This window comes from Podarcis erhardii (assembly GCF_964252035.2).
Source record: "Podarcis erhardii genome assembly, chromosome: 9".
Taxonomy (NCBI): domain Eukaryota; kingdom Metazoa; phylum Chordata; class Lepidosauria; order Squamata; family Lacertidae; genus Podarcis; species Podarcis erhardii.
Genome location: NC_138512.1, coordinates 47,721,129 through 47,736,017, shown reverse-complemented (window position 1 = coordinate 47,736,017; position 14,889 = coordinate 47,721,129). Strand labels below are relative to the sequence as shown.

At 39.9% G+C, this 14,889-nt stretch overlaps 1 protein-coding gene across 8 annotated transcripts in view; it reads left to right on the top strand.

Moving 5' to 3' along the window:
- The window catches only part of PCDH10 (protocadherin 10), a 55,409-nt gene that overhangs the window by 33,870 nt on the left and 6,650 nt on the right, over positions 1–14,889 (top strand). For 2 of the 8 annotated variants that reach the window (XM_081876087.1, XM_081876083.1), the window contains 2 exons: positions 6,931–6,952; positions 9,907–9,982. The exons of 2 other annotated variants lie outside the window; for them this stretch is intronic. In XM_081876087.1, coding sequence (XP_081732213.1) covers positions 6,931–6,952; positions 9,907–9,949 — 65 coding nt within the window. In that variant the 3' untranslated portion in view covers positions 9,950–9,982. The remainder of the gene's footprint in view (positions 1–6,930; positions 6,953–9,906; positions 9,983–14,889) is intronic. 4 more of the 8 variants (XM_081876089.1, XM_081876085.1, XM_081876088.1 and 1 more) reach the window with 2 other exon arrangements.

The following is a 14,889-nucleotide window of genomic DNA, read 5'->3' as shown; positions in this document are numbered from 1 at the left end:
GTTTCAGCAACTCCTTTCCATCTTCCTCTGTTTTCTGTCCTGCAATTAATCTTAACATATTCTGACCTTGTTTTTTCCCTTTAATACATTAACAGTCTATCTGTACCTAGTTCCTTATAACATTTCTGCCAAAGCCATATAACTTAATTCCACCATTTTTCTAAAGCTCATTAATTTTACAATATTTCTGTAAATAATCTTTAATTTTTTTCCAATCTTCTTCCACCGACTCTTCTCCCTGGTCTCGGATTCTGCCAGTCATTTCCGCCAATTCCATATAGTCCATCAACTTCATCTGCCATTCTTCCCGGGTGGGTAAATCTTGTGTCTTCCAATACTTCGTGATGAGTATTCTTGCTGCTGTTGTTGCATACATAAAGAAAGTTCTGACCTTCTTTGGCACCAATTGGCTGACCATGGCCAGGAGGAAGGCCTCTGGTTTCTTCAGAAAGGTATATTTAAATACCTTTTTCATTTCATTGTAAATCATCTCCCAGAATGTCTTAATCCTTGGGCATGTCCACCAAAGGTGAAAGAATGTACCTTTTTGTCCTCTTATCAGAATTCTACTAGATTGCCTTAATAACCTAGACTACCAGACTCATCTAGACAGCTAGGACGTATTCTGTGCTGGAATTGATGAAACAATCTGTCTGTCTGCAGAATTTGGTTCATAACCCTTTTTAGCAAATTCACTTGATTGCTGGTCCAGTATCCACAAATATGCTCTGACAGAAAAAGTGACCTATTTGCATTTAGATGAGCCATCTGCCCCATTTTGATGGTGGAGGTAACAGCATCAGCATCAAAGTCATTTTGATGGATAAAAAGCTCTGAATGGTTAGTGCTATGTCCATCAGTGCCTTTTGCATCCCTGCTTATGTTTGTATCAGTGTCACCAAAATGAAGGACAGGGTTTTATTCCTGCTGGGGACAAGATAGCTTTTGGATGTGCTTTTTAAATTTTTTTTGATCTCTTGAGTATGGACAAAACCACTGGTACACTGAATAGAGATGAAATGATCTCTTGTATTTATATATTTATATAGATGAAAGCAAGGATGTTTGTTGCAAAGGGGGAGAAAACAGCAATTACTGCAATCATTGTTTTATTGCACAACCCAGAGAGCTGATGCTCACATCTCTCATTTGATTTTTACACAGCTTATAAATAATTGTACATGTCAGGGTGAGCATTGCTGGCTTACTTTAGAGTTTCCTATGTGACTCTTGGACTTTATTCTCAGCTACTCTGGAAGCCATGTGACAAACTAGATGTTTGCTAGACATGTAGCATGCCGCTGCTAAGCACCTAGTTTTTTTCTTAATTACAGACACGGTGGGTCAACCCTTATGGGGAAGGCAGCTCCTAGGGAGGTACGGCTTATATCTCACCACCTCAGCATGATTAGAGTGAACCTCCACCCCCTACACATAGCTAGGAGCCTTAAGAATAATGCTCCCCTTTGTGTCAGTGGGGTCCTTTTCTTTTAAGACTCCTAACTGTTTAGGTGGGTAAAGAGTTTAGCTCCAATAACACGGAGGAAGGATGCAATATCCTCCCTTCCCATATGCAGCCTTTTCAGTAAGTATCTCAGTCCCACTTTGTTGTTGTTGTTTAGTCGTTTAGTCGTGTCCGACTCTTCATGACCCCATGTACCAGAGCACACCAGGCACTTCTGCTTTCTCTTGCCTCCCGCAGTTTGGTCAAACTCATGTTGGTAGCTTCGAGAACACTGTCTAACCATCTTGTCCTCTGTCGTCCCCTTCTCCTTCTCCCCAACATTAGGGTCTTTTCCAGGGAGTCTTATCTTCTCATGAGGTATTGGAGCTTCAGCTTCAGGATCTGTCCTTCCAGTGAGCACTCAGGGCTGATTTCCTTCAGAATGGATAGGTTTGATCTTCTTGCAGTCCATGGGACTCTCAAGAGTCTCCTCCAGCACCATAATTCAAAAGCATCAATTCTTCGGCGATCAGCCTTCTTTATGGTCCAGCTCTCACTTCCACACATCACTACTGGGAAAACCATAGCTTTAACTATACGGACCTTTGTCGGCAAGGTGATGTCTCTGCTTTTTAAGATGCTGTCTAGGTTTGTCATTGCTCAGTCCCCGCTACCTATAATTAAATAAGAAAATATAGCTGCATGCTGTACATTTATCAAATACTTAGTTTGAACCCTATGCTATGCCAATGGTGTGTAACAGACAGAGCCATGTAGGTGCCTTGAATGCTAGAAAACTTGAGTATAGGTGATGGCAAGGAGTATTGGTTATATGGATAGCTTACATGCTCAGAGGAACATAGGATGCTACCTTGGACCAACTATCTCAGTACTGACAGTGGCTCTCAAACAGGAGTCTTTTCCAGCTCTACTAGAGATGTCAGGAGATCTGTTACCTTTTGCTTACAAAAGCATGTGTTTCACCACTGAACTGCAGAATATTAATTCTCAAAGTTGTTTTTTTCAAAACAAACAAACAAAACCAAAGCTTTTGATGAAGGAAATAATCTCACTAATGCACATTTAAAATGGCCTTACAAAATGTTATATGCAGAGACATTAAAAATTCCCAAAGCAGCTAATAACAAAGTACACAGTTGTTGGCATCCATCTTTCACAGGAGACAATGAAAAAGTCAAACTATTGGGGAGTTACAGTGCCTGCTGTGGCTGTAGAGACTGATTGGGAGAGACATGTTTTTTAGTACAGGTGGGGCAGAGGAAGGCATCCAGGTTTGCTACTAAAGGTGCAAATGTCGTTTCTTCTCTCTGTGTTCCTCCCAACGGTTATTCCTTCTCTGGTACTAATCGACATAATGAGAAGACAGTACTAATCAATATAATGGGGAGAAAAATCAATGTAAAATGCCATGTAATATCAGAACCACAGTGAAAACAATAGAACAATCAAGTACAAGCAGATTAAAAAACACACAACAGATTGGAAGCTAGTTTAAAAAAACAAATTAATATTAAAATCCAGAGCTGCAGAACTGCTCAAAATTACTTTTTGTTAGAATGTTGAGGCAATGTAAGCCATATTTGGAGTATATTTTAAGACATGGCACCTTACCTTAACAGCTTATACTTCACATCCATTTTAAGAAGAAGAAACAAAATGTGGAAGGCATTGAAAACTGTTAATATACTAATTCCAGCATGCCCACAGAACCGTATATGAAGTGTGTGTTTATGCTTCCTAGGGCTAGTTACCTAAAAACTCACATGCATTATTGATTTATTAATACATTTTATGAAACAGTGCACATCTATCCACATCTACAGTGCACCTCAATATATGTGGGTAGATGGGGGGAGATGCGGAGGAGAGTTCACATTCCAGTATGCATTAGCATTTATGAATACATTTAAACTGAGGTGTATCATAGCTTCTTCTTCAATACGCATACAATTCATGCCTTACCAGATGAAAACTAAGAATTTTCTTCGGTATTTAATATTTCAGTTCATCCAGGATCACAGCCTGAGAGGTTTTCCTATTGCATATTTCTAAAGGCTCTTCTTTGCCTTCTCTATCTAGTATTTCTCTATGCTGCCAGTAACTCAGTGAACCAAGAATTTGAACTTATGTCTCTCCAGTCTTAAGTCTTACACTATAACTGCTGCACAACAACGGATCTCATGGTTAGCGTGTATGCATATAGTCAGCTCTGATCTTGCGGTGTTTGACATCATGCAGCCATCCTTGATTCCTTTCTCATTCCTTTCCTCATCATGCTTCATTTTTCTGCTAATTTGCTTTGTGCTTTTGTGTGTTTCAGGGCTCCCCCAAAAACATATAAAACCATTTCTGCAAAGTGTGGCAACATGCCTATTTTTAACTTCACCCTTGTCTTCAGAGCATGAGCCCCCAAGTGGAAATTCCTTCCTGCTCTTCATTTGAACTGTAGCAGGAAATGTATTGTTAAATAACTAGCATTGTGACAGTGCACATAGGGGTCATGGTAAGAAAAGGCTTCAAATGGCTCTTCACTGCTACATTTAGCTGCTTTTCAAACACTGAATAATGTTGCTATAAGGACTGACATTGTATACGTATTCCAGCATCACCAGTTGTCAGCATATCTGTTTTTATTTTGGGAAAGTAGTCTTAAAGAGAGTACATAATTTTCCAAGTGCTCAGCAGTCATCCATAGCCTGCAATGACAAGAACACAAGAACCTAAGACAAATCTGCTGAATGAGGCCAGTGGCCCACCTCGTCAAGCATCCTGTTCTAAATGTCTGTGGGAAGCCTATAAACTGGACATGAGCACAGCAGTTCTCTGCCCACCTGTAATTCCCAGCAGCTGATATTCAGGGGCGTGCTGCCTCTGCCAGTGGAGGTAGAGCGTAGCCATTATGGCTAGGAGCCATTGATAGCCTTGTCCTCCTTGATTTTATCTAACCCTCTTTTACAACCATCCACGTTGATAGCATCCTACTTCCTTTCATTCTCCACTGCAGGCCCCCACTCCCTGGGTTGGGGTTCTGGGCCATCGAGAAAGTTACTCCAGTACACAAACAAGTTGAAGAATAGATGCCACTCATCTGACTGTTCATCTTGGCATGCCCTAAAGTAATACACCTAACGTATATTTACAAAAAATCAGAAGAGATGTTTTGATGCGTCTTGAGCCACATCATTTCATCGAGTGGTCTTCAAAAGGGAAACAGCTTCTCTGCCTGTGAAAGCCTGGACAGGTCTTTGGATTCTGGCCATTCATTTTTTATTTTGGAGACAAGTGAGTCTCTGCATTGCCTTCTTACAGGTATCTCGCCCTTCGTCATGGTATGCTTTACTTTTCTGAGAGAAATAAGTAGCTAGTATTATTTTATTTTCCATTCCCACATCATAACACTAATGGGAGTCTGTTTGTCTGTGATGTTGGGGGTAGCTGATTTTAAAATCTATTTGGAAAGCAGGTACCCAATAGCAGAGGACATCATGCTGGGAAACAGTAATGTACTGGGCCATTGATTGCTTGGTGCTTTAGTTGTAAAGCACATAATGACTAATGCTGAGGTTTCTGTTTGGATGGAAATGGTATCAACAGACAGAGGCAGCACTACCTTTAGGCAAAGGTCACATCCACATCATATGTTTAAATCACTCTTGTACCACTCTAACAGTTACGGATTTCCCCAAGGGACCCTAGGAACTCTAGTTAGATAATGGAGAGGTTCTGATGGTGTGAATGTTACCATAGTGAGGCTACTATCTCAGGCAGTTGTTTTCTTGTGACATGAAACACAGAAATTTGTTATTAATTATTATATTGTTTCATTATTTTAATATTTCACTTTATTACCTTTATATTTATTTTTCCATTTATGGATCCTTTCTTCATGGAACCCAAGGTGGTGTACATGTTGCTCCCAGGAGGTCACCCACCCAGGCACTGACCAGACCCAGACCTGCGTAGCTTCAGGAAGGTGTTAACCTCAGGCAAGGTGCACCATGCCTTGGGAGTTTATGGTGTTTGCTGTCTCAACTGCCAAACTAACTTAGCTGGCTTGGGTACTTTGCTGTTTTCAGGTAGTGAAATGTAAGGTTAGGTTTTGCTTACAGTCTGGCGTTATTGCTGTAGCTAAGAGCGATCATCTGTAGTCCCAAAATTAGGCATTGGATATTTCCCTGTCCAAATGGTACTAGCAAACAAAGTGAGTCTGTTTAGGACAGACTGTTTACTAAACTGCAAGGAAACAATAGACACAGATTTAGTAGTAGATTTCATAATGCCGTGCTTCTGAGTAGCACTGTTAACAGCTAGATGGAAAAAAGAACTGGTGTTTGATTGGCGCAGAATGACTTTTTAAGTGTCTACTTGTGTTTTGAGACTTCATGACTTTATTTATTTGTTTCTTAAATGTATATCCTGCTTCCCCACCAAATGATGTTGAAAGTATTTGCTTGAATAAATCCTGGAACATACTTGGAGATTGTTTCCTTTAGATTTCCTGATCTGGTTCAAAAACTAGGATGCTACATATTTCAGTAATAGATTGGTGGCTAGTCCTCTGTTGAGATGTCTTGCAAATAATGGCCTAATGAGTTTTCCATTCCTAGAAAGGTTTTATGAGTCAGTGCTGTTGTAGATGCATGTATTTCTTGACACTTTCAAATAAATGACCTCCTTTGATATGAGAGCTCCTTTGATATGTCAGAGTACCAGAGAATAGCCTGAGCAATCTCCTTTTAATTAACACCTTTTTGACTTCATTTGCTAGCTCCCCACAAGGTGCCAAGAGTTCCTTTCTGGCCACATGGTGCTCATCTAATTGGTTGAGCCCACCTGTTTGCCACTCAAGCTAAACATCTCAAAGATGATCCCCCTATTCCTTTTCACCTCTTTTGACCATCCAGGGGTTCCTGTCTGCTGAATCTATGCAGAGAAGAGATGGTGGCAGAAATCTCTTAAAAGGATAGATGTTCAAAACTAGCCTACCCTATATGGTACCTGTAAGCACAGCTTTGGTATAGACTCTTCTTTCATCTTGCAAAATAACGTGTTTCTCCTAGCTAGGATTCATGCATCTAATTCTAAACAATTGCCAGAATTTTGTCATAGTCTTCCATTGATGTGCCATGTATTAGGATTCCATCCATGGGGCAATTGCTCCTTTTAAATCTCTTAAGGAGTTTTGCCACCTTTCTTTGAAAATTTTTGGAAGCGTTTGTTGTTCCAAATGGCAAGCCTTCAAAAAGAGTGTGATGAATGTAATCAATTTAGCACTCTTGTTTGTCAAAAGTATTTGCCAGAAATCACTTGAGGTATCCAAATTGACAAATATTTTTATTCCTGTCACTTTTGGGAAAGATACTAGTGTTGGAAGTACATATTTTTTTATTAGAGTGCGTCTTCATTCAGCTTTTAAAGATCAATACAGATCTTCTTCTTTTTTCCACCTCTCCCCCGATGACTAGGAACTTTGGTGCACACCACAAGGTAGGCTTGATTTCCTTAATTATGCTATGTTCCTCCATCCTTTCCAGGTCCATTTCCACCTTGTGGAGTAAGGGAATGGGTGTTCTGCAGGCTGTTTGCATGCTGTATGGTTTGGTGTCAGGTCTTAAAACGTCCATAGGATTTCTTTTTATTAGACCAGGGTGTCCAAACCCTCCTTAAATTTATCCCACTGTTTTGCGCAGTCCCATTCTGCCATTGCTCCACATTTGAGGAGATTATCCAAGTTTTGACTTCATAGCACTTGCATAGTATACACAAGCTGCTCTTCTATGCAGTTTGTTTGTACGTTAAAGCATCCAAGACAATTTAGAATATTCTCTTGTCTCTATAAAACAATCCCTGCCATATGCAGATCTCAGGAGATCCTTTGTATGTCTCTTTTGAAATAACTGTGACATCAGCTCCTGAATCTTTTTTTAAAAAAATAGAAATCAGTTGTCCTAGAAATCTATTCTATAGAGACCACCACTGGCATTCAAGAAAATTTGGCTGTCCGCTTGCATCATGTAGGTCAATAGCTCAGTGATAGAACATGCTTCCTAGATTCAGTCTCCAGGTACAACTGGGAGTGACTCTTGCCTGAAATCCTAGAGTCACTGCCGGTCAGTGTAGACAATATTGAACTAAATAAACCAATGATCTGCCTCGCTGTAAGGCAGCTTCTGGTGTTCCTAACACATGATAGCAAAATGTCTTTTTTTGGAACATTTGGAACTGTGCTCCTTTAGCTGACAAAATTCCTCTATTGTTATAAACATTTCCACATTTTTGCATGCTCTCTTAAAGGGTGGTCTTGTCTTGTCTTGTTGTGTCTGGCTACAGAATGCTTTTAAAATGGCTGGACTGCTTTCCTTTGTGCTGCTTTTGAAGAGAAATGAAGAGTGAATTTGTGGAATGGCTGCTGCTTCTAGTGTTTTGTGAAGTAGAGGTTACGTCTTCCAAGTTACATCACTCACTCTCTATCTTTGCCCTGATCTGTTTTGGGATGGGATCTGGAGTGCATTGGATTCTGACAAATCCTGAACCAAAGTGGGCTATTTAAGACAGTTCTGGGACTTATTTGAACTGAAGCAAGATCTCTCCTAGGTGCCATGAACTGAAGTGGGGGCCTCCATAATGCTGTGTGATGCTTTAAAAGCTCGGGTGTTAAAAAAACACACAACACTACAGACAGCGTGTCTTCCAAAAATGAAATGTTTCTCCCCAAGTTTGCCATATAAGGAAAATGCCAGAAAGAGAGAGCCCCTTGTGTGACCAGCAGATCTGCCTTCTCAGAGGACATTATGACCCCACTTTAAATGGACATTGGCTATGGGATACGGGGGTTTTGCCATTTGTTGCAAAATCCTTGGGGTTTCAATACACTGAGATTTCTTCAAAAGTCCTTCCCCTGGATTCACAATTGAATATGCTTCTCCCTAGCCTGGGTACAAGTCCCCTAGGACTCCTGAATGTACAAAGGAGCTTAACTTTTCCTTTTACCATTGTACATTTTCAACATTTTAAAAAAAGAAATGTGCTCTTTATTTGATCTTAAATATGGTTTGAAGCAGCCTTTCTCTGCTGCTTGTCGGCTGCTGGCTCCGCACAAGTAGCAAGTTGTCTGCTTCAGTGTTTGGAAGAGATGGTTGCAATGTTCTTTCCTGCTGGTATCAGCCAGGAGCCCCCAAAGGATGACCCAAATACTCCATCACTGCACTGTCAGATCTGAACAGGAATAAATACTTAATTGTGAGTCATAGACTCCCTTGAGCTGCAGCAGCTGATTTTTGTACATGCTGTGCTTAGAACATGGGCTGTATGAAAACTCTACAAAGGCAGGAAGAATCTTCTGCCTTTCCCTGATCTAACTTACTGAGATGAAGACAGCCACAAGCTGCCATTTACCATAAGCTGGGCTGCATTTTTCTCTTGCCAATTTCCATCAAATAATCCCTATGGCTATTTTTCCAGACATTTAAATGTCTATTTGGGAAGCATCACAGCTCCGGACCACAGGTTGTGAACAAGCTGCATGCAGGACCTGCTAAAGATCAGATCTTGGTTTCTTATTCTGATTTGTTTAACAACATTAAATGAGAGCTTCCTGATTCAGATGCAATGGGCGACTCTGGTCCAAAGCAAGCCAGGATTTCTGTATCAAAGAAAGTGAGGAATATACTGCCATGGCATGTGGTCATGTATCATAAACCGTGGTTTATGGAGCCATGGCCAAACATCTGAACAGCTACTATGTTCAATGAAGCTTACATCCAGTAAGTACCTAGGGATGGAGCTTTAATCGGGCAGATCACTATATACAAGCATTTAAATAAAAAGTAGGGTTCCCCATTTCTTTGTTGATAATGGGATTCATTAGTTTTCTCCTATCCATATTGTCATTGCCTTTTTACAGACTCTCACATACATAGAAATAAATGCACACATTGTTATAAATACATTTGCTTTTTAGTGGTTGCTGTATTATATTACATCCTGTCCTTTCTGTGTAGCTCTTAAAATCCATCACCTTTTGGAATAGAAACTGCTTTATATACCATACTGTGATTTGTGCCTTTAAAATATCCGAACTCTTCTTGGAATAAATGTGTTAAGGTAGAAAACCCCTGAACAGATTTAAAAAGCGTTTTCTCCTCCTGCTTCTTCTGTGTAACTGATTGTTAATCCCTTGTCCCCCTAGACACATATTACAGGACCTAGTTTGTTGTGCAAATATGGTAGCAATTTTATTTAACTTTGCTAATGATTTAATAATAAGAAATGAAGCAAAAAAAGGCATCAGACTCAAGGGATAAACAGAAAGCTATCCTCTTGATTCTCTTTCGGTGAACCATAATGAGGATACTGTAAAAAGCTTCAATATAGTGTGAGCTAGAATTCTTTATTTTTGATGCGAAATCTTGTAATAACCGTTATGCTTTCCGCCTCTCTAGGCCTTGCCATTTGTGGATCTCAAAGTGGATTATAAAAGAATAGTGATTTAAGGCCAGCAGATCCTCTGTGAGATAGGTAAGCATTATTATTCTCATTTTACAGATGGGGGAATCATGGACAGAGAGGTTTAGTGATGATTTCCTCCCCCAACCTCAAGACAAAGCCAGAAATAGCTCAGATATATTGTCTTCATATCTCCTGCTTTAACCACATGGCAATCCTTCTTTCCACATAACCTCTCTGACTCTATTTCCCCAACTGTAAAGTAAGGATAATAATACAGGTTCAGACAGATATTCGTGCAGGCACATTTCTTTGCCTGCTGGAAAGTGAGACATTTAGGTCTGACCCCACCTTTGAGGCTGGTCATATTCTTCCACTTGAAGTTTGGAGTGGAAAAAAGCTCTCTTAAATTTTGTGGAAAGGAATTAATTCAGCAGGATATTGGCTAACTTTCGTTGTATGGTGAATTAAGAGTTTTGAAAACGGCAGAATTATTTTTTTATGAGGTGATTTAGAAACGGTCAGATAGAGGCATCATTGTACTCTGAACTGCTGAATTTCCAAAACTGGAAGAATTTAAATACAAGTGTTTGTTTGTTTTTTTAATATAAATAACAGTTCAGTATCATCCCATTGATGGCCAAACTAATGAAGCAGTGAAGGAGTTTACAACAGATGAACATGCATCATATTTTTATATAGATAAATTTAGGCAGTTAAATTTAGGCAGTTTAATCAAGATTCCAAAGAGCATTTTTACTTATATGGAAGCCACAGGAAAACAGAGAGTCCTCAGAGACCAAGCAAAAAGGAAAATAAAATCCCAGCAGAAGTGTGTTATTACTCGAGGAAAAAAATCAATATTGATTAGACTCAGAAGGGACTTTTCTTACAACAGCTTATGTCTAAGAATCTCTTCTCCATGAATCCCCAAGATCTGCAGGGGTGGTGGTGTTTGTTATGATGGTTATGATGATAGAGGTAAATCAAAATCCTTAGATGAATGCCAGTTTATTCCAGTTTATTCTTAGATGAATGCCAGTCTAAATGGATTTAAATGTGCATACTTCAACTCCATTTGTTGTGTGAATCCCTCTACGCATCCTTCATTGGTTTAGTAAAACCAAATTGCTTTTTGTGCATGTGTATGGCTCTGACTGCCAAAACACTCCAGTATTTAGCAGTTGTTGCCTATGTATACATGCAGCAACTACATGAATGGTAAACATCATGTTTCCTGGAACCCAGTTGGTTTTGAGATAGTGATAATATTCAAAATGCATACCATTGACATCTGTTTCTTGCAATTGTAAGGAAATACTGGTTAATTGTTTTATTGTGATTTGACATTCTCAAACTATTTGTAATAATATTTCTTTTTCAAAGATTTTTGTGCAGATGCTTACATATATACGGTAATCATTCATTAACTGATGAAAAGCAAAGTGATATATTGAACACACTAAGTATTACATTTCATGTGGTTGTAGTTAGCAATGTGCAAGCTTCACCAGACTTAGTTCAATCTGGATTTCACTAAAACACCTTAATTTGGACTTCATTACCATCAGGAGCCAGGAAGTTCTCTGCTACTAACCCCTACCCAGACAGCCTTTGCTCTTGTCTCTTCCATTTCCAAACCAAACCTGCACAGTATTGCAGGATGGGTGTGCAGACGTGGCCAGGTGCATTCATTATACTTCTGCTAAAGATACAGAGGCAATTACATCTCCCTTGCTTCCTTGTGGCTGTAGGTGCATTAGCCATTAAGGCCAACATGGAGACTCAGATGCAATTCCTTCCCTGCATTATTTGGTAAGCTTGGTTAGAGAAAGAAATGGGCAGCAGTTATTGGCTTAAATGATGACAGCCAAGCCCATTACGAGCTAAGTGCAAACTTCAGGTGGTGGTGGGGTATTGGCTTGGTCTGTTATTGGCATTAGATGTCCAAAACTGGGAGAACTGATTCCCAACTCCCTTTCCCCATTTATGACCTTTTGGCAGCATCACTAATTGAAACTAACATTTTTCCCCGTATCTTACATTTACTTTTATTTGTTTTATTTCTTTAATTTGTATACCACCCTTCATCTGAGTATCTCAGGGTGGTTCACAGCAAAAACATGCAAGATGAAAACACATGTGTAGCTTCTACTTGCCTTTAATCAGATTTATACAGATACTGGTGATTCATGTAATTAATTAAGACCACATAAGTAATTAAGAACATTCACGTAATTAAGACCATATCATTTTACTCTGCCCCTACTACCAGGATGCTCATGGAAAGATTATTGCCACATTGCTTAGAAGAATGTCCAGAAGTTCTAATTTGGAATTGTCTAGATTACTTCTAGAAGATGGAAAACCAGAGATTACAATATTAGTCACAAAATTTTGCACGTCAGCCTATAAAATCAGTCACTCTTACCTACTGGATATATATAGACTTCCTATCTCTCTTTTAAATTATTAAGCCTTCAGTTTTACTTACTTACCTTTTTTTTTTTTTACTTTATTTTATCCCTATTGGTACTTGTAGTATTAAATAGAGTATGCTGGTTTTTAACTAAATAATAATTTCTCTCTCTCTCTCTCTCTCTCTCTCTCTCTCTCTCTCTCTCTCTCATAATAAATCAGATACTGTTTCATACTGTCAGGATTCATAGAGTTTCTGAATCTTTAGAGATTCTCCCAGTTGTGGGGGAGCTGTTTATTTATAAGCAGCTCTTGCAGACTGGCAGAATGTTTAAATGCCCTAACCTTGTGGGCCGGGTTCAACTACATGAGACTTTCAGCCCCTCTCTTCTTCCATGATACCAATTTTCACCGGAAAGACCCATACAATCAGGCCCCATCCATATGGTCAGGCTGGTTTCCAGAAGCCTTTTAATCATTCTCTGAACCATACAGCAGTTCCCACATGGATTGGATAATATTGTCCCTAACAGATACCTTTGTCTCAGCAAGCAAAGAATTCTGAGGCCACACACTTTTTCTGGCTGTTTTGAGTGATTCACAATTCAGTATGTTTCTTTATAGAAAATGCTAACTCCACCCCCATCTCTTCAAATAATTCTGACCCTGCTGTTTGTCCACATGATCATTTTAACATTATCTTCATCCCATGATGTCAAGGGAGTGTTCTTGTTGGGATTATTATCTGTCTTCCAACTCTACGCAAGCATTGTTTTATAACAGGGATAGAGAACCTATAGCTGCCATCAGCTCCAGTCTGCATGCCCAGTGCTCAGGGATGATGTGACTTCAGCAATGTTTGTAGAGTCACAGTCTTCACCCTTGGATTACATGCTAACTTTGTTAAATTCCAGAGGATTAAGTGAGTTCAGGAATTGTTGTCCCAGGATCTGATCAAGTAGGCCTACAGTCTGTTAGTTTAATAACTGCATACTCTAATGAGTGTTTAAATTGGTTTTTAATTGATAGTGCCCCCTGGAAAGGGATATTCAGCATTGTCATGACGCTGCTGTAATGAAATTGTGTGAATAGAGAGATGATAGATAGAAGATAGATAGATAGATAGATAGATAGATAGATAGATAGAGATAAAGCTTGATTTGGTCAGTGCTTTATAAGTGGCTTCCCCAACAGCAAATAGTTGTCCAGTTTGCACATAACACTAAGCAAAACCATAACTTAGCACAAGTGAGTCTTCCAGAAAGAAGATCAAACCATGTTGTTCTTCCTCTTGTCCTGCTGCCACTGTGCTTCCGTAAACTAAACCATCCCATCCAAACCCAAGATCATGGTTTGTCTCCCCAAGACAAATTAAGAGAGGTAAGCCATAAAACAAACCTTGGTTACAGCTTGTGGTTTGTTTTGAATGAGGCTTCACAATGACTTGGCTTTACAGCAGCAGCTGAACTAGATGAGGATAAAAGTGGCCACAAGGAAAGTTGTACAGAGACTGGATCAAAGCCTCTGTGCTATTCATTTGTGAGGGCCTCTTGGTTGTTGTTTTTTTAATCTTAAAAGCAGCCAGGGTGGTAAATCAGTTCAGGGGTGCAGTTTCCAGCGAGATAGCTGTTAATGTGTTGCAACATAAACAACAGGGTCTTGCGGTACTTTAAAAACTGCCAAATTAATTACAGCACAAGTTTTCATGAAGTAGAGTCCACTTCATCAGACAAGGTGAATGGTAATCCTTAAATGCTTATGCCATAATTACTATCAGTCTTTGACATGGCAGAAGAGACTTCATTGTTCAGGGCTACATCAGCTTTTAGAACTTGTGTTGTTTTCCCAATATAATGCCCCCTACAAGCTGCCAATTTCCCCAATGGGCAAAAGACATGGAACCTGTTACGTGTCATTCCAGGGGGCACAATATGAGCTTTAGGAAGCAAACATCGAGGGACGCAGGTGGCACTGTGGTCTAAACCACAGAGCCTAGAGCTTGCCAATCAGAAAGTTGGCAGTTTGAATCCCCATGACGGGGTGAGCTCCATTGTTTGGTCCCAGCTCCTGCCCACCTAGCAGTTAGAAAGCACATCAAAGTGTAAGTAGATAAATAGGTATCATTGCAGTGGGAAGGTAAACAGTGTTTCCGTGCACTGCTCTGGTTCACCAGAAGCGGCTTAGTCATGCTGGCCACATGACCCGGAAGCTGTTTGCGGACAAACGCTGGCTCCCTCGGCCTATAGAGCAAGCGAGATGAGCGCCCAACCCCAGAGTCGTCTGCAACTAGACCTTTACATTTACCTTTAAGCAAACATCTGGAGGAATGGTTTCGCACCTCCAATTCCCAATGCCCTGATTCTTTTTCTCCTGCATTGGTATTTTTAATAGTTTTTTTTAAAAAATAGAGATCATGGATCTCCTCCTGTTTTATTTTGCTCAGATCAGATATTATGGGTTACATCCTTCCCTGGCTCTCCTCTTCTGGAGGGGGAAGGAATTTGTTTTGCTAATTTCCCTTCTCAGGCCCCTGCACTCATACCCCCAAAACCCTGCTACAA